Raw genomic sequence first — 21474 nt, 5'->3', positions numbered from 1 at the left:
GCAAGTTCAGACAATTGACACATGGATAGCTGAATGAATGTGACATTCGTTTGCCTATTGTTCTTTAAAAAGTGAAACTAAAAAAAATGTGGTTGTCTGAGAGCCAACAGGACACATGAAACATAAGCATATGTGAGTCGACTTTTCTCATATGCTCACTGATACATGCAATGGCAAAAAAGTATGTGAACCTGTTTTTCTGATTGAATTGTTCATAAAATGTGATCTATCTTCATCTAAGTCAGAAGTATAGACAAATGCAATATCCCTACGCTAATAGCACTCAAACGCACATCAAATATTCAAAGTGCGCTTCAAATCCCCATTTTCTGCAGCAATTCCTTCAGTGTCCTAATGGTAAACTCTCTTAGCTTTTCATTAATTATTCATGTTTACATCCTAATTGGTTATTAGAGAAACCTTTCTAACTGCATTAGCACTGCTGAACCTGTTATTCTGTTCAGTCAGTTTGCAAGGTACTGGAATTGCTAAAGTTCAGATATGGGTTCAAAATGTTCAATGTGGAACAGCTTTCTCAAGAAACATTTCAGCCTATTTTTTTAACAGAATTAAGGTTATTCCATTTGACACACTGCCAAGAAATTGGAGATTTCATACAAAGGCATCTGTTGGTGTCTTGAAAAAGAGGGTGAAGGACAAGATTCACAACTGTATCAGAGCAGAAGGACATCAGAAGCTGTAGTTTGAGAAACAAACACATTACAGGTGCTCAATTAGGTTCTTCTTTAAATATGCACCATATGGCAGTGTCATCTTGAATAATAAGTTAAAAATGTGTTACTTCAAGCAGTAATAGCCATTATAAACAATAGTAACGCCATGGCTGTGTTTTAAAATTAATTTAATGGTATCTTGATAAAAGAGGTATTGATTTCTCTCAAAAGCATGAAGATTTCTGAGTAATCCTAAACATTTGACCAGTACTGTATGTATGTTAATTGGACAGACTTATACACTTGCAAGGTGCATTAAACATCTGTGTATTTCAGCACCAAGTTATGACAACATATAAGAGAAGTGAGACAGCTTGTTTAATTAAACACAAAGGCACATGCAGCAAGGCTGTTTTCCAGTCCTGGTCTTGGATATCCATTCTTTATACTGTTTCTTTGTAACTGAGATTACAAGCTTTCAATGCTTGACAAAATCAAAGCAAGAAACGGGTCTTTTATTTTTTATTTTCGAAAATACTCTTCAATATGCTTGTGATTAATGTCAGTAATATTATAAATAGGAGAAAAAGGCATAATTTACATTTCACATAGAATGATTATCATTAAGGATACACTTAAAAAACCTCATCAAAAGAGAATAAAGATAAATAACAAATGCTTCATTTCAATGACAGACGAGAACAGAATAGGAGATTGCTGTTTGTGAATCATTCATAATGCAGCAGAACATGAAAGAAGGTTATTGTGGTGAGACTTGCCCCAGTATATGTAGCAAAGATGCAGACATGAAGCTGAGCTTCTAAATAGACAGTTCACTCTTCAGTTATATTTTAAAAAAAGAATTGCAGGTATGAAAAAACAAAACTTACTATTAGTTTAGAATGAGAAATCGTTCGGTACTCCAATTTTCCACCTACTGTATATCTTAAAGATGCCCATGTGTGTGAGGTTAATTGGTGACTTAAAATTGGAACTACAGAATAAGGGGGAATTCCTTTCTAGACACTATCTCCCTATCCTGCATTGACTCCCATCTGGACCTGTTTCCTATTATAATGCAATTAGGTTAAGAGGGTGTGGACTTAAAAACTGGAGACATAAAACCCTAAGGTAATTTGATAATATTTCCTGTTTTTTTTTCCTGTCTTGATCTATATTTTGGATTAAGTGTAGAATAAACAAAATTACTAAACAACTTTTTACCTATGGACTATGTAACTTCATTGATCTCAGAATTCTAAACAAAGTCAAAGAGACATTATCTTACCTTAGCAAGCTGTTGGTATGACTTTCCATGTCCTGTTGTGTTGGTTTTATTGTGGTCTATTAAATTTGCAATTATGTCTATCATACTTTTGACTATTGTTCGTTCATTTTTCTCAATTTCATTTGTTCCTATAAATAAAACTAAATTTTTTGGATGTCTATTTGTTTGTCTTTTCATAATATTTACTGATCACAAAAAAAATAACAAACAGCTGAATCAATTTTACAAAATTTTGCAGGTCCCTACTCTCTGGTCCAACCTAAATAAAATGCTATAAGACATATCAGAAAAAGGGGTTATGATGGGAGGGGGGCAACTCCAGAAACAGTGCAGACTTGGGACTACAAGTCCCATCAGGCAGCATCAGGTTGTTGAGGCTGATATACTGTACACTTTACATGTTGTCTCTTCAGTCTTGGAAATTAAACAAGGCAGTTTCAGATAGTGCATTACTAAATTAACCAGAGAGGGTATTGGCACCCAGTTGGCCTAAGGTCTACCAGAGTTTTAGGATCTACAATGATGGAGGACTCCAAGAGATACGTTTACTTTTCCTTTGCTCTGTTGCTGCCTGGTGTACAATATAATCCCTGAATGGCATTACCTACTAAAAAATTATGTTAAGGAATAAATATAATGTCATCTCTTATTTTAACTTTTAATAATCTGTGTAGTGCCCAAATAATGCAAACTATTTGTGAAGATGGCAATATACTGTAAAATTAAACTTAGTTAAAATTAAGTGCTGTATTGACCAATCTGTATAATAAGAAAGTAACAAAATAATTTATAAGCCTCACCCGATTATCATAGACCTTCTTGAGTGCTTCATATCTTATCGATCCTTGGAAAATGACTCCTTGAAAAGTGTTGCTTTTGTCGCTGGCTACAAGCTCCACACACACCATCTCCCCTTCTCCCACTGTCATGTCACTGAAAACCTGTAAATATATGCATTGTGCTGAAGTCACTAATTAAACTTGTGGAAAAAGAAAAAACAGTTTAAAAAATTAGTGTACCTAAGTGACTTGTGTTCATTTATGTTGCTTCGGCCTTGGGATTTAACACTGGTTAAATATAGTTCAGGCCTACTCTTAGCTATTTCTTTAAACATTACCTTTAAATACTTTATAATATATGTCAGTTCATTGATTGAAAAGTTTATTGCCATTCAGCATACTTGGCAGGAATTCATCTACACATTACTGAAATTAATTTAGCAACAGTAACATAAAAAAAATTATTACAACTTGCTATGCTTGGAATCTCCGATTTAATTTCATATCAACAGCAAAATAGACAGTAATACACATTACGCAAATATATATTTGTCAGCAAATCCTGTATCCCTGTACTGTGTCATGCATGCGGGTAAGTTGATCTCCTTGCTGGCTTATTCGAGGTAGGTGTTAACCTACTGGGGTAAAAGGAGGCGCTGTTGTTAACCGTGTGTCCTCCTTCTCTCCCTGAAGCTTAGGAAAGCTTCCCACATGGGACAATTTGCCCCTCCCCCCTTTCCTGTCCTCACGAAATAAGGACCCGAGCCCGAGGGCCTCAAAGGTGTTATCATTTGAAACTGAGACCTGAACACTACATAGCTCCTCAAGTGACCTACTTTGTCTTTGTTAAAGCTGACTAACCTGAGTCTTGCTTTCTGGTATTTTCTTGCCTTATTACATTCCAGAGAATGTTTGCTTTAAGATCAGAAGAAAAGACAAAAGGGATTTAAATGGGATGACGCAGATGGCATCCCAACATTCATTAAGTTGTCACAACTCTGGTCGTATAGCACCCGGCGACATTACAACTGTCAATCTCTAACCCTAAGCCTAACCCTATGCCTCAGTTGAAAGAACTTTATAAATTATTTTAGATGCTTTATTAAATGCATTTGTTTTAATGGACTTTAATAAATCTTATTTTAAATATATTTTTTATCTGCCTTCTTTGCAGTTTTTCTTTACCACCAGCAGTGGGTAGTATAATTTGATCCCCATTTGGGGCAAAGGCTTTTTTTTAAAATTGTAAACCTTAGCAGATTTTTTATATATATGTTTAAGATTACATTTAGGATTATTTTAGCACTAACAGATTAAGCATTTTTAAAGCATTTATTATTTGTTTATGTAAACAAATAGTGTATCCTGGAGGGGGTTAAAGACATTTTTAGACATGTGAGCCAGCGCCCAAGACGTTGGTAGAGGGATTAATGGATCTTCATAAGGAAAAATTATGTAAGAGAGATAACATTTTGCCTTTATCAGATGTGTTCCATAGCTGCAAAGATGTAATCTGTCAAACAACTCAGGAAGGCAGCACAGTTGGAACACTGTGACTCTAATCTTCTTTCCTAATCTTTGATTTTTCAGTGTGAGAATAAATTTTACCCATGTTTTTCATTATAGCATTAAGTTAATGTTAATGTTGGTGGGGTGATTGGGTAGGAACCACTTTATTGATAAATGTGATAATGATAATTGGTCTAAGGAAGAAACTATGGTCATGACGAGTGCTCCCTATTAAGAAAGATAATATTTACTGACAGTAACAACTGAAAGAGCCAGTTACCAAGATAAGCTTAGCATACCTAGGATTATAAAGCCTGTTCACTTATATTTCCTAGATTTACCCAGGTCCTCTATAGGATGAAGGCTTTGGGCTATAATCTTTTTTATTTTGCAGACTGGGCAGGTGATGTATAAGAATACAGTATATGTAGTAAGCACATAGCCAAAAACGGGGTTGACCTTACCTCTTCAAAACTATCAATCATGAAAAAAATGTTGGGGTAGCTTATTTTGGATTCTTCGCCTTTGCTGTCCATGGGATGTTTACTGGGAGAGGCAAAAACTTGCTGTAACAAAACAGGATGTTCAAAAATTAAAATATGAAAAATAATATACATCTCACAGCTTTGTCTATTTTAATTATTATTTTTTTTTTACATATCATTACAGAAAGCATAAAATAAAGCTCAAAGATGCTGTAAAGTAGGTTGAATTAGGAAAAAAACTTTTTTTCCACAACACAGTAGAAGAACTAGACAGCAAACACTCATAAAGTGAATAGCACACAGTTAATTTAAGTTAAAATCTCTAAAGCGGAAACTAGAAATTTAAAGTTTAAAGTAATCCGTTTAAAATGGAATTACACACCAAAAGGGTTTGTTGGAAAATATTATTAACTTATATAAAAATAGAAAATGATATCTGATAGAATAAATGATCATGTTCATCTAAAGCAGATAAATTGGGTCCAAAATGAATGGATGGATGGATTAATGTTTTTACTGATTAAAGTTAAGAGATCCACTACGATTAACTGAAATTCTTTAAATTTAAAAATGCGCAAGATATGTCAAAAGAACAGCAGAATACTATTTAGAATAGAAGATAGCACGGAGTCATTACCAAATGACACTGACAGAAAAGAACAATCTAGAGTGCACTTAACTAAATGTATGTACTTTAATTCAGGAGAAGGTAAACCTCACAACTAGAGAAGAGAGCTTGGTCAGACCACGGAGATGAGACCATGCCAACTGACTGAAGTCAATGGTGGGGGCCTCGGCATCTTTATGAAGCTTCTTGTCACTAAGGACATTTATTCTAATCATTATTGACCACTTCCCTGGATTTTCAACCCTTGAGGGTATAACATCACAAAGGAGCCATCATCCAAATTTCTAGTAAGAGCGGGAGAGCACAGTCAACAAAAGTGACAATTATGTTCTCTTTAACAATATTAAATCAATGCACATGATCAAAGACACTTATTCTGCTAAGCAAGTTTTATGTAATTTTAACTTCTTTCAGATACATGATCAATATATGTGAATTGCTCAGAAATCCTTTAGATGACTTAGTAGCAACAAGTTACAGCATAAACAGAAGTATACTGTTAAATCTTCAAGTTAAAGCAGCACACATGGTGGAGGTAGGAGGATGAAGCGTAATAGTAAGATTACTCATGAACATGTGCACTCTTGCACATCTTTGTACATCTCTGGTGTTTTATTCAAATTGTATGGTTAACTTGAAATCTCAGTAAGTTACCCACAATGACACTATTAGTGAGTCAAAGGATATGCATCATAGCATTTTTTTAATTTAAGCACCACACAAGTCATGAAATGAACTAAAAATGAAGGCTTCAATAGTTGCCAAAGCACAACCAGAAAGCTGAATTCCTTAGAAGGTGGAGTGGTGCTTTCATGGTGTCTGAGGGACACTGACTGGCTTTTTTTTCTCTTTCTAGTATGTTTCCAACCTTTTCATTATTGTTTTTACCTTAGAACCATTAATTACAGATAGATACCCTGCATATGCTATAAAGTACTAGATATTTTGCTCAATTTTGGCAGTACTTATATTTAAATAATACAGACATACTGTAAATAAGTTAAAATTCTTCAAGTCCAATAAAAATGTAGCACAATTTTATTGTTTACTTTGGTATAAATTTTTACAAATTTATAATTTTTTTCTCTTTTTTAAATTTGTATAAAATGTTTTTGAATTTTTCACTTTAACAAAAGACATTTTAAGATGGCTTCTGTGTTCGATTTATATAATGATATTAGTATAACAGAAAAACTGTAAGGTTAAAATTATTATGAGAAGACACTACAAACCATTGTTCAGTCTGTACATATGTAGTACCAGGGTGTTGTACCGTGTTACTCATTATGTATGTAATGAGAAGTCAAGCAAAATGACACCTTTTATCCTGAAGAAGGGGCCTGTGTTGCCTCGAAAGCTTGCATATTGTAATCTTTTTTGTTAGCCAATAAAAGGTGTCATTTTGCTTGATTTCTCATTTCAGTCTGTATGCAGAAGGTATTTCAAACGTATTGCATGTGGTAATCAATGTGGTAATCCATTATACAGCTATCAGAATTATTAAATTATTAAAAGAGAAGTCACTCAAAGATCCCGGGGTACAATGGGGAAAAGATCATTCACTTAATATTTCAGAAAAGCATGGAAGGCAGCCATGCACATAATATACTCCAGCTCCATATGTGCAAAGCACTCAATCATTCAACTTAAAATATTCTATTGAGTACATTTATCTTGGTTAAAATTATCCAAAAGTTTTCCAAGACAAGATTTATCCTGTGAAAGTTGCAATCGAGCTCCATCCGCACTGCGCCACATGTTTTGGGTATGCACCAAATTAACATTCTGGACCAAAATCTTTGAATGCCTCTCCGGCAGCCTTAGCCTCTCTCCTACTCCAATAACAGCTGTGTTTGGTGTACTGTCAGATGGCCTTAAAGCGGAGAGGGACAAACAAACTGAAATTGCCTTTACCTCACTACTAGCATGTAGACTTATCTTGCTCAACTGGAAGAATCCCACCCCACCTGTTTTAAGTCAGTGGGTAACTGATGTCCTATAGTATTTGAATTTGGAAAAAAATCTAATTCTCACCTAGAGGATCTCTTCAAAACCTTTTAAAAATAAACCTTTTAAAAATAAGTCAGGATCTAATTGATAACATTTTAGAGTAAGATTCTATATCAGGGAAAATGATACTCTTCCTTGCTGCTTTTAAATATTTGCTCTGGTTGTTGGCTCTCCTTTCTTTCTTTTGGTTGTGGTTTGAATTTAGGTTTGTTAAGTTTGACATGATTGTAGGAATGTGATTTACTTTTAAGGAAAATCTAAACAAAAAGAAGGAAAGAGAGAGAGAGAGAGAGCGGTCACTCAAACTTTGTTATACTGTTTATTTTCCATTTCAGCTGTTTGTCAAGTGAAAGAATGCAGGAATTTCACAATAAATCAATGCCATATCACAAGATCTTTGTAGATTTTTGCACCTTGTGTAGTTAGGCTGTGCAATAAAAACAGCTGCTGAAACAAAAACGGTAACATATTACCTAGACCAAAACCAACTAATGGAACTACAACTGGGGTTTTGCAGGGACTTTCAGTACATATTTTTATCGTTCTGAGTATCTTTTGTCATCACTCTGAAATGCACATAACCAAATACATTTTCCATTATACTATAACTGAAAAAGTCTGGGTGAGCAACAAATTTAAAAACACATATTATTAGGGTGGCACAGTAGTGCTGCTGGCTTGTAGTAAAGGACACCAGGGTTCTGAATCCAATTAATCTCAGGTCCTTTCTTTGTGGAGTTTGCATGTTCTCCCCATGTCTGTGTGGGTTTCCTCTGGGTGGTCCAGTTTCCTCCCACAGGCCAAAGACATGAAGGTTAGGTGGGCTCAAGTTTCTAAATTGGCCCTAATGTGTGCTTGGTTTGTGTGTATATGTGTATTAGCCCTGCCCAGGGTTTGTTCTCTGCCTTGCTAGATGGGATAGGCTACTACAGACAACCACAACCCTGTCCAGGACAAAGCAGGTTAGCAACTGACTGACTATTATTGCTATTATTATTATTATTATAATGCTTTGCTCATACTGAAATGTAATTAAGTGCAAAACATTCTGTTGAGTTGCATCATAAAGGAATAATACAAACTTAAAATTTGCCCAGATTAAATTAAAATAATTAGACATGCAGTTTAGGTGAATTGGACATGCTAAAATGGCCCTAGTGTGTGTTTGGTGTGTCGGTGTGTGTGTGTTCATTCCGTGATGGGCTGGTGCCATGTACAGGGTTTGTTCCTGCCTTGTGCTGTCTGCTACCTGGGATAGGCCCCAGCCTCAGTCCCTAAAACCACAATCCTGGACTGAATTGAATGGGTTAGAAAATGAGATGACATAATAAAAAAAATTCAATTCTATCCAGGTTATTCTCCGCAGTATAAAAGGTGATGTCTTTTACTTTTGCAATCCTGTGCTTGGACTTTCATTTGAAAGATTCTTTTTTCCCAGTGTTTTTCCCAATTCAGCTCTTCAGGACTAAACTCGAGGAACCATCATCGATACTGTTAAATGCAGTAACTTAATAAATAAGCCAGTGAAAAATGAGAGCAGACACAGGGAAAACGTGCAAAATTTCCTAAGACAGTGACCAGCCCAGAATCCAAAGCTTGTTTTCTGGAACAATAGTACTCAATAAGGTGAAAAGTTCAAAACAAGAAACAATTGATCACACTACTGCACTGTCTTAAAATAATGGTGCCTTAGTGGCACTTTTCTGAGTTGTGTGGTTCCATGTAGAACCATTACTTGACAAAGAACTATATAATTCTGGAAAGAGGTTCTTTGCATATAAAACTGGTTATTGAGGTTTTAAAAACATTCTTCATAAGGGCAAAACAAATCTTTAATATATAATAGGATATCTAGCCTATGATACTGCATGAAGTAAGAGTCCCTTTAAAATCAGGATTCCATTAATATTTCATACACCTGTTGTCATCTACTGTATTCATAGTTATTTATGAAGAATGTTATGGATCTAAAGGAAAGGTTCTTTCTGGAAGTTTCATACGATGGTTCTTTTGGGAACCAAAAATAGGTCTTCTATGGCATCAGTCTGAAAAACCACTTCTGTAACTAGAAGCATGATTGCTGGATAATATGACTCAAAAATATAAAGGATTCTTAGCATATATTTTTACCAAGTCAGTTTTACTACACAGTAATACTAATAGTCATTTATATTTTTATTGTGTTAATCTTCCTCATTTCATAGCCAATTTCATAAAACAAAGCACCTGTAATGAGCTAGTTACATTGCTTTTCTAAAGTGTTGAATTTCATTCTTTACAATTATTATGTATTAAGTATTAAGTTCAAGTCAAACAAATGAGGCATATGCAAAGGCTGGGTTAATTCAAAAACTGTTGGTAGTTTTAAAGGTAAAGCTACTTAAAATGTATGCTCAAGCTTGCTGTTAATCAATTAATTTTCATCCAGTAGTCATCTCTATTGCACAATTCAAGAGATATATTCCTCTTTGAATGCTATGGTAAAGATGAACTGTAGCAGCTGCCGATTAAAACAATGGAATGGAGTTTGTGACAGGAGAATCAGTCCAGATGAGTATCTGGTGTTCTGTTGGTCTCTTGTCTCCCTGGTAATCACAACTCAAAGACACATGATATCCGATATGGTGTTCCACAAGGCTCTATCCTGGGTCCGCTGCTCTTCTCAATCTACATGCTTCCGTTAGGTCAGATTATCTCAGGGCACAACGTGAGCTACCACAGCTATGCTGATGACACACAGCTGTACTTATCAACAGCACCTGATGACTCTGACTCTCTCGATTCACTAACACAATGTCTTACTGGTATTTCTGAATGGATGAATAGTAATTTTCTCAAACTAAATAAAGAGAAAACTGAAATTTTAGTAATTGGCAATAATGGATACCATGAGGTTATCAGAAATAAACTTGATGCATTAGGATTAAAAGTTAAGATGGAAGTAAAAAACTTAGGGGTAACTGTTGGCTGTAATCTGAATTTTAAATCGCATATTCATCAGACCACTAGGACAGCATTTTTTCACTTAAGAAACATAGCAAAAGTTAGACCTCTTATATCACTGAAAGATGCTGAGAAATTAATTCACGCTTTTGTTTTCAGTAGACTAGATTACTGTAACGCACTGCTCTCAGGACTACCCAAAAAAGACATAAATCACTTGCAACAAGTGCAGAATGCAGCTGCTAGAATCCTAACTAGGAAAAGAAAATCCAAGCACATCTCTCCAGTTTTGATGTCACTACACTGGTTACCTGTGTCTTTCAGGATTGACTTTAAAATTCTGCTTATGGGTTATAAAGCATTAAATAATCTCGCTCCATCTTATATATTGGAATGTCTGACACCTTATATTCCAAATCGTAACCTTAGATCCTCAAATGAGTGTCTCCTTAGAATTCCAGGAGCAAAACTTAAAAGAAGTGGTGAGGCGGCCTTCTGCTGTTATGCACCTAAAATCTGGAATAGCCTGCCAATAGGAATTCGCAAGGCTAATACAGTGGAGAATTTTAAAACACTGCTGAAAACACATTACTTTAACATGGCCTTTTTATAACTTCATTTTAACTTAATACTGATACTCTGTATGTTCAATTTATCATAATAACTATTCACAGTGGCACCAAAATCCATACTGACCCCTACTCTCTCTTCTGTTTCTTTTTCCGGTTTCTTTGTGGTGGCGGCCTGCGCCACCACCACCTACTCAAAGCATCATGATTCTCCAACATTGATGGACTGAAAGCCAGAAGTCTACGTGACCATCATCATCAAATCCTTCCGTGAGAACCCTAAATACAAAGAGGACTGTTTCATTTATGTTAGGTAGATTGCCCAGAGGGGACTGGGCGGTCTCTTGGTCTGGAATCCCTACAGATTTTATTTTTTTTCTCCAGCCGTCTGGAGTTTTTTTTTTGTTTTTTCTGTCCACCCTGGCCATCGGACCTTACTCTTATTCTATGTTAATTAATGTTGACTTATTTTTATTTTTTATTGTGTCTTTTATTTTTCTATTCTTCATTTTGTAAAGCACTTTGAGCTACATTTTTTTGTATGAAAATGTGCTATATAAATAAATGTTGTTGTTGTTGTTTTTTTAACTTTAGCTTTCAAGACATGTAATTATGAACTTACTGTTCATCTTATTACATATTATTTTTACTAATGATCTCTTTGTGCAGGAGAGTTTTAAGAGAAAGTTATTCTGTTAACACCTTGATCCAGTCTGTACTAAGAATTCCAAAATCACTGACTAATTAAATAGAATAAAATAAAATTAAATTAAGTAACTGACACTTAAAGGGTAAGGTGTTGGCTGAATAGTAAATCTCCCCTTTCTCCACTGTTATTTTCAGACGCAAGGATGTTTACCACAACTGCACTCTGTAATTGTGTCCATTCCTTGCCTTACTAAAGTAGAGGTAAAATACAAGGTCAAGGGGGGGCTATAGCTTACACAGACAACACCAGAAGAAACTAACTGAACCATCAAAGGTATAGCAATCTTGAAAACATATGATAAATTCAATAAACTGCACTTAATAGGGGTACTAGGAAGTGGAAGTCCGTCTAGGAGACTACCATGAGGCAAGCAAGTCAGGCTAATAATTAGGGCTACCTTACCCTACCTTTAATTAAAATAATGCCCAACCAAATCTGATTTTTTCAGGGCCATCCAACATGAATGAGAATGGTCAAGTTGGAATTTATGTGTTGTTTTGGATGGGATGGAATGAGCACTTTCGTCATCAGCCAGCACTGGCAGTGTAGCAAAACAACAATGTAGGAGAACCATAGCTGTGGCAACAGTGACAATCCCACCATTACTGGCTCCTTTCTTGTACTCACACATCTCTTGATTCAGCAGTGCCAGCAATAACTGTAAAAACAGTAAAAGCTACTGGTCTGGCTTTTTTTCACCTTCTCAATCTAATAATGTAAAGCTAACAAACTGCCGTTCTCCCAAGCAAAATGTGATGCATACACTAGCTACTAGCATGTAAATTTAATTCCTTTTAATATCATGAATCATCTCATAAATGTGATTTTGTTTGTCATTTGTGATGCAGATGACTCAAGCGCAATTTATTAATGTAAATATGAGGGCCGTTTCACAGGATAGATGCGTTTACATTACACTTAGATAGGAAACTGCCAAGATAGGTAAATTTGATATGAGCAAAAAATCGGAATTGAGCAGTGGTACTTGTCATTTGATTGAATATAGCGTTAGTGTATAGTTAAGCTCACCAATAGAAGGGTATATTGATTTGCATATTTCTTATTGTTGACATCCTCAGAGGATGACCAAATGTTCTTGATCTATTGTGGAGTCTATAATGGGGCTCCACTATTTTATTTTTTGCCCAACCACTGGATCATAATCTCTTTCAGTCTTGGTATATTATAATAGAACAAACATGCTTGTTTACAGACAAGAGAGCAAAGAAACAGGCATAACTAAAGACTTAATACAGTCAGCTAGATCATTAAAGTAGCCTATCAGTAACATTTTATTGCAATTTTATTTAAAGAATCACCTGCGACTTCTTCTTATGAATGTGAATATCCCCTCCATCAGAGCGAGTACAAACTGCACATGTCACCACATAATCAAGCTGCAAAGCAAAGAAAAATTAAAAATTAAAAAAACAGCAAAGAACCTGCTACTCAGACCCATTTCTACTTTCTTATCAGGTATGATGTATTCAGTATTTAAGCTCAAAATAAAAGTGTGTGAAGTCACGCTGATAGAAAATGGAGAGTATTATCCAGCTTCAGTCAGAACAGTTGTAGGCCTCCAACAGATCTGAGCACTTCAGACACTGCGATTTCCCGGAACCTGTTTATATTCATGTAAGAAACAAAACAAAGTTTATTTTTACCTCTTGTATAACTGTACAATTAAATCAGATACTAATTAGACTCTGTAGACACTTCTAATGCAATATGTTGGTTTAGGTAGAAAATTGATTCATTTATATTTTTTATTTATTTTATTGTGTGTATATATATCGTGGTGTTTATTCTTCCCCAAAGAAGACAGCACAAACAAAAACAAAGTTTTGGGGACCGTCCCCATATATTGTCGTCCAGACAATAAAGAATGTAAATGATTCAGAGTTTCAAAAGTAAAACGGTGAACAACTTTCTTTGACAAAAATGGCGGCATAATACAGAACAGGATTATGGTACAGGAAATGGTTGGCAGGAAGTGACGTTGGAAACAGGAACGGAAACAACGTCATCATGATTGGACGGAAGTGAGGTGGATTGATGGAGCCGGAAGTGACGTCATCATGGTTGGCCGGAAGTGACGTCATCGCGGCCATTTTGGAACCTGGAAGTGGAGGAACTATTTTTCTTCAGGTGTTCTGTTGACCAAAAGAGATTTGGGTAAGTACCACGTGATAACCCTCTATCTCGCGATGTTTCACTCACCTTTAGGCTCTTTGACTGCCTCCTAATCGCACATGTGTGACAATATATATATATATATATATATATATATATATATATATATATATATATTATATATATATATATATATATATATATATATATATATATATATATATATATATATATATATATATATATATATATAAAACTCAGGTTGCTGAATCTGTCCAAAGCTTCAGACTGTCTCTCCTGCACTTGGACTCTATTGAAAATGGAGCATGTCGGAGGGCAGTCCTTTAAAACAGGCATCACAGAAAGCCTTGTAAGAAATTCATGTTTGCTTTATCACAAAGTCCCAAGCATTTGGTCTGGTACATGACAAGTTATATAAAAGTTTTTATTTTTACGCTTTAAAATAAACACAATACAACCTGTGACACTCACCTTAATTACTTTAAGTAGCCCAAGGTGTCACATATAGGGACCCTTATTTGAAGGACTGATAAAGTGCCAAGCTCTCCTGTGTACAGCAGACACATCTTTTAGGAATGGATGCAGTATCTCATGAAGTGCAGAAGGTAAATTACTGTATTACATGGCTGGGATCCCCTTGATTGAATTTCTAGTGGGTAGTGTGTTTTCTTGTTAAAAGCACCTTGGCCTTTAAAACATGATGAACAGTAGTCCTCCTTGTCCTAATGAAAGCACTGAGCATTACAGTTTAGCATAAGGTGCAAACACCATTTGAATGGTGGCAACAGAGGAGATAATAATAATAATAATAATAATAATAATAATAATAATTCATTACATTTATATAGTGCTTTTCTCAGTACTCAAAGCGCTATTCACACAGGGAGGAATATTCAGAGGAGTATTCAAACCCCAAACCCAATGTTTCTTTGCATGCTAAAGGTGATAAATAAACAACACTACCTACATGACAGAGGAATCCCCTATAAAACTGCTGCCCTAAGAATTTATAATTCAGCGTTCATGCTCTGGCTTACTTCTGCAAGTCAGTTTTGACTAAACCAATGAAAAGGCATTCGGCAAATGTTCTGGTCAGAATTATACAAAAGAAAAACATTAATAAAAACTCCTCATCTCATCTTATTGTCTGAAGCCGCTTTTCTTGATGAAAGTTGCAGTTAAAAGTTATCTTTATTATTATTAAAAACAGATCTGTTTATTCAAGACTTCTCTGTAAAGACTCTCATCAGTTTGGTTCTTTAAGTTGATTTACATGATTATATTTCTAGTAGAATATTAATATATAAAAGGGATTTTTGTGAGGTGGTGAATTGAAACAAGAGGATGTTGAAGACACTAGCAGTGAGCTTAGTTCTTTATAGACTGTATACATGAGCAATGGCAAAGAAAGACATAAGACAAAGAAAAGCATTTAACAAAAGCTGCAGTTTAGACTATGAAAAAAGCAAAATAATGTAGACACCAAACAATGTGGCAAATAAGTCATTGTTCTCTTGCACGCATGTACTTTTAAATACGGGTATATAAGTTAAATTTATGCTAAAACTTTGAGTAAACAAATTCAGACATTCACAAATTTCCCCCTGGAAGGAAGGAAAGAAAGAAAGAAAGAAAGAAAGAAAGAAAGTTCATTCAATCTATCCATACCCGGCTAAAGCAAAACTGAGATTGATTTTTAGCATGACCCATTCCCATACTTGCTTAATCCAATTTAGGCCTAGACCAAGACAGAATCCATCTCAGGGTCCACACATGCATACTAATGCACAAAGGGTCCTATTTAAAGTCAGAAAAAATAGAAAACATAGGGAGAAAGTGCTGATTCCTCACGAAAAATGTCTAAGCATTTATTTAAGTCAAACCCAGGATGCTTGATCCACAATGTAGAGATACCTAATGCGCCACCATGCTGTTCCATTTTTATTATGCTTTACCTAATATTCAATTAAATATATATAAGTATCTAAACAGTGTCATTAGGGACTCTAAATATTCATAGTATGTTTGTCTTTCATTGCAAATCAATTATCTTCACCAGCCAATTTTAACTTAAATAAATAAAACATGACAGCTGAACTATTAGACTAACCAATACATGTCCACATAATACTTAATGAGCTTTTAACTGTCTCATATGACAAATTAACATTCTTAGTTTTCTTAGAATTTGTTCTTCTAACATTAGATTTACCAGTAACATGCCTTAAAACTTAATACATATGCTACTGTAACAATTAACGTTATAAAGATTTTCTTCAGAACTTTGTTTAACAGTCGCTGTGGAAGCTCACTCTCTCATTTCTAATTTCTGGACCAGCTTATTCCAGTATGGAGTTGTAAAGGGCCAGGAAACGATTCAACCCTGAATGGGCACAGCCCACTGCAGGGCCAACTCACCCACATCCTCGCCCATACTGAGCACCTTTAGAGCTGCTAATCTCACTCACTTGTACTTCTTTAGGATGTATAATAAAACTGAAGCATTCAAAAAACCTAACTGGGCTCACTGAAAACTGGCAAACTTATCAGAGACAGCAGACAGGACTTAATTCTAACCCAGGGTTAAGGAGCTGTGAGGAAGGATTAACCACAGCATCACCTTTCTGCCCCCAATTACACACTGATACTAACTTTTATGTTAGTTGGTTTGGTTAGGGTTTTTTGCCATTTGGCAGGTTCTGGTTTCCAATTTTACTATACTTCATTGCTTCTCTCCCTTTCCTTGAGGACATCATCATCTCCAGGCCAGTAACATCACTCTCAGTTTCCCTTTCCAGTGACAGTTGAAAGATGTTTTGAATACTGTCTCTTTGGGGAACAATCCATCCATCCATCCATCCATTATCCAACCCGCGATATCCTAACACAGTGTCATGGGGGGTCTGCTGGAGCCAATCCCAGCTAGCACGGCACAAGGCAGGAACAGACCCTGGGCAGGGGCCCAGACAAACTCCCCCCCCCACACACACACACACCAATCACACAATAGGGAAAATGTAGAATCATCAATGCACCTAACCTGCATGTCTTTGGACTGTGAGAGGAAACCCACGCAGACACGGGGAGAACATGAAAACTCCACGCAGGGAGGACCCGGGAAGCAAACCCAGGCCTCCTTACTGCGAGTCAGCAGCGCTACCACTGTGTCGCCATTTGGGGAACAAATGATCCTGTTTTTCATCCTGAGTACATTGATGAGCAATCTCTTTTCTGGAAATATATAACAGTATCTATCTATCTATCTATCTATCTATCTATCTATCACTACTACTTGATTCAGATCTTCTTTCCTCACTGTCCACTGTTCCTGCTCATAAAGTACTGGGCTTTATTCTAGTGTCTTGAACATCCTCAGATTCTTATTTAGGTCTTCTCAGGAATTCCTTTAATTTTCTGACATGTTTCTTTATCCCTATAAATATATTTCTTCAAATGTCTTGGTGACATTTACAGTCATTTGTAATAAGGATTTCAAGATAGCAGAAAAGATTGACCCCTTTTACGTATTATCTTCATTAATCTTTATTTCCTCTTCCATCCTTCCTGTTTTGCTGAGGATAATCACTTTCATTTTCCAGATATTGATTTCTGCGCCACAGTTCCTCGAAGTTTGACCACTACCCTTTGAAAATTTGTCCTAGTTTTCCCATTATAGCTGGTTCCTCAGCAATCCTTAGTGACATTTAAAATATTCCTCTCATTCTTGCACTATATTTTACAACCTCCTTCATTTCATTCGTCATTTGTTCTACAGATAATATTGAAATGGAGCAAGGAAAGCAAATGCTTGCTCTTTTCTACCCATCCAACCACCCATTATCCAGCTTCCTAGCTCTGGTAATTCTCTTCCTTATGTTGAAGGCAAGACTCACATAAATATCGATTTAAGATTTTTTTTTTTACTTCAATAGGAAGAAATGATGGATAAAATAACACAAATGCATGTGTTTTCAATGCATCAAGTACTTTAAAAGCAGGTAAGTCAAATTCAGTGTCAAAATCTGCTTGCAACAGTAACAATAAGTGTCATTAATATACTTTGTTGCATTAACACAATGTCAAACTCATTCCCTGAACTTTTTCCTAAGGGTATAAGTACACTGCTTGACAGACATTTATAACTGTAGGAGTAGGGTGGAGCGTATCCCTACAGATACCTATAAGAAGCAGGAATCAGTCACAATGGATGATTAGCCAGTTATTTTAAGGGGGTAGTATTTACATAAAACTAATGTTTACTAAATAATGCTCTAAATTAAACCATATTTTCTACTCATTGGATTGTATATTGCCAAAGGCAAATACTTTAGCATTATCAAGGCAGAATAAAAATATACAGTATACTGTTCTGCTAAAATTAAAATTTTATGAGTCACTTATGGCAGAACATCACATACTGCATCAGTTTAATTAAAAATTATGCAGTCAAATTTAGGATACCCACAAGTATCTAACAGTCCATTATACCATTGGTCATCAGTCCTAGTCAAAGCTCGATGCATCAAGTATGAGAAATCTGGCATCAGATTTCCCCGGTCATCAGTCATTAAGTCTTAATGATCCTTAAGTTAGTTATCAAGGTGCACCTCTCTGCTTTGCAATTTCATGTCCCAGGTATCATCACTGAAAGCCTTCACATTTACAGTATAGACAATGAGCAGTGCTTTTGCAATATGTTTAATAAGTCTGTTGTGAAATAAAATAATGAAGAAAAAATAAACAGGTTTTGAATTTCATGTCAATAAGAACACATCTTTTCAATATTGAAGAACCATGCATCTTAAAGAAATGTAAATGATAGCCCTTTATTAAAGTACAGCTCTCAGGAATACAGGATGCACAATTTCTTATTAAGAAATTTGTATTTTTATTTGTATTCATATAAGGCAACTTACATTAACATGCTACAATTGATTACATATCTTTAGTTTTTTCCATGCAGGTGAAGTGACTTGCTCATGGTCACACAGTGTCAGCAGTCAGATCTGAACCCACAACCTCAGAGTTTGAAGTCCAAATCCTAAAAACACACTGCCGGCAAATCACTTTTGTGTCACTTTTAACTATTTCACATAACCCTCCTTATTTTGTATACACACATTATAAAATGCAGAGTGCTACAATTTGGTCAAAGGTTCCACATGAATCAAGTGCAGAGTTAGGAAAGTGTTATCTTTTACAGAATACATGTACAAAAACAACAGATAAAAAAAGAAATCAGAAATGTCAAAAGGCAGTTACATTAGGGAGGAATGCTGCTGACAAGCTAAAGTCAGCCTCAGAATGTTCTTTTAGTATTTTAGCAGGAAGAAAAAAATAGAGGTCAAATGTGTTAAGGACACCAAGGGGGAAATAAAATACACAGCAAAGAAAAACAGCAAATGTTGTCAATTTAATTTTTGGAAGGCTTTAAACTCCAAAAAAAACTAAAAGTCTAGTAGCAGCCACAAGAAATATGAAAGATATACTACATGACTTGGAGACTATACAGAGAGAAGTATTGGTAAAAGCTTAAATCAAACACAGATAATATTTACCTAAGAACGGTCAAGGTAGTTAGTGATTATATAAACAAGCCCTTGACACATATTTTTTCAAAAGTTATCACATAGTGGGAAAATCCTGAAATGTGGAGATAATCAGATGTTTTCCCATTATATAAAGTGTGACAGAGCGAACCCTAGTAACAGTATGCTTTTGAGCTCAATGTGTCATGTGGGAATATTAACAGAAACGGCTATTAAAGACTGAGTAACACATTTAATATGAATCAAGTGCAGATGTGTGAGAAAACACTGAAAACTGTTTTAGAGACAAATCATGTTTCCTTAGTGTGCTCCAATTTTATGATTAACAAACACAATTAATCAGGATGATGCATACAATAATATTTACCTTGATTTTCCAAAGGGGTTTCGTTAAGTGGTGTATCAGTGGCTAGTTATTTAGCTATATGAAATAAAAACTGCAGAAGCACAGTGCAGAAGGGTATGAAATTGCCTTATATTAGGTGATGTTAAAAGTGGCATCCCTCAAGAATATGTGGGTCAACAGTTCTTTTCAATTGAAACAAGACAAAGATGGAATTTGCTGATTTTGTCTGAAGATGACACTAAACTAGTGGGACTGCTGAATACCCAAGTCAGCAAAACTGCTACAGATTGACCAATACATAATTTAGACTTGGCAAATACATGGCACATGTGGTTTAATGCAAGCAAATGTTAAGTTTTACTCAAGGGAAGTAAATATATTACATATAACTCTACAGTGGTGGTCTAGGCATTCTGGTATTACTTACACACCCTAACAACCTGCGGGCTGAGTTAGTGTACACTCATCCTGTATGACAGACTCCACATGTGCAATGAGTGTGTTCTGCCATGAACTGGTGCTGCATCTTGAGTTAGTTCCTGTCTTGTACATAATGCTGCCTAGAAAGCTCCTGGTTCCAGAAGACCCAAAACATATACAAGAGGGTTAGAAGATTGACAGACAAATCTTTACATTTGAAACTTTAAGGTACACCTTATAAAGGAAAAGACTTGGGAGTTCAGTTGAACTCATCACAGTCTACAAAAAGTCTTTGCGACTAAAAGTTTTAAGGCATCTAAAAGTAAGGTAGGCAGGTCATTATACAGCATATATAGAAATTGCAGCTTTTACTTCCAGTGTACAATGTAGTATAATCATTTATACATACCCAGCCCGAAAAAAACACAATAGAGCAGTACAATCATAATCCAGATCTTCAAAGGGAATGCTGTTAACTGTACATCCAGTTTGGCAAAGTAAACTCTTCTTGCTTCCTTCAGCCTTATAAATACTCACACATTTTTATGAAATTGGCCGGTATGGGTAACAAGTAAAGTCAAGTCAAGTTGGTGGAGCATGCACCGGTACAGTGCTTTGCTGCCCCCACTACACAACGAAACAACTCGGGATCCCGGTTGGTAACCCCCGAGGCAGACATGCGGTCCAGTCCCACCCTCCAGAAATGACCCTCTATCTGCCGCAGCCAGGTGTTACATGGGTGACCCCTTGGTCTGGTCCAGCCACTCGGTACCCCAACAATGAGGATCTTACGAGCTGGATCACCCTCGGGGGAAACGTGCCACATGGCCGTAGTGCCGTAACTGACGCTCCCTCACAATGCAGGTAATGTGCCGCATTCGGGACTCCATGAGCAACCGCTCATTCGACAGAAAGTCAAACCAATGGTAAGTATTTTCCGGAGAGACACAGTACTAAAGGTGTCCAGTCTTCGTCTCAAGTCACTGGATAGCGTCCATGTCTCGCTACCATATAGCAAGACAGGAAGCACCAGGACTCTAAAGACTTGGGCCTTCGTCCTTTTGCATAGATATCAGGAGCACCAAACACCCCTTTCCAGTGACATCATGACCCCTACCATGCTTTCCCAATCCGTCTACTGACTTCATAGAAATAGTCACCAGAGTCATGAATGTTACTGCCAAGGTAAGTAAACCTCTTGACAAGGTTGACACTCTCTCCGCAAACAGACACATTGCTGATGGCTGTGTCCAAGAGGTCATTAAAGGCCTGGATCTTGGTTTTTATCCAGGACACTCGCAAGGCCAGACACTCAGACTCCTTGGTCAGTCTCTCGAGCACCTCGATCAGAGCCTCCATTGAAGATCACAGCATTGTCAACCAAGTCAAAATCCGTGAATCCTTCTTCACC

At 36.1% G+C, this 21474-nt stretch overlaps 1 protein-coding gene across 1 annotated transcript in view; it reads right to left on the bottom strand.

Moving 5' to 3' along the window:
* kiaa0930 (KIAA0930 ortholog) overlaps nt 1-21474 on the bottom strand; it is a 152845-nt gene that overhangs the window by 30494 nt on the left and 100877 nt on the right. The window contains exons 4-6 of the mRNA XM_039769410.1: nt 12914-12991; nt 4715-4816; nt 2763-2903 (exon numbers count right to left, since the gene is read on the bottom strand). Coding sequence (XP_039625344.1) covers nt 2763-2903; nt 4715-4816; nt 12914-12991 — 321 coding nt within the window. The remainder of the gene's footprint in view (nt 1-2762; nt 2904-4714; nt 4817-12913; nt 12992-21474) is intronic.

The sequence above is a fragment of the Polypterus senegalus genome, chromosome 11, assembly GCF_016835505.1.
Source record: "Polypterus senegalus isolate Bchr_013 chromosome 11, ASM1683550v1, whole genome shotgun sequence".
NCBI classification, from domain to species: domain Eukaryota; kingdom Metazoa; phylum Chordata; class Cladistia; order Polypteriformes; family Polypteridae; genus Polypterus; species Polypterus senegalus.
The sequence above is the reverse complement of the archived record's forward strand: the minus strand, read 5'-3'. Positions and strand labels throughout refer to the sequence as shown.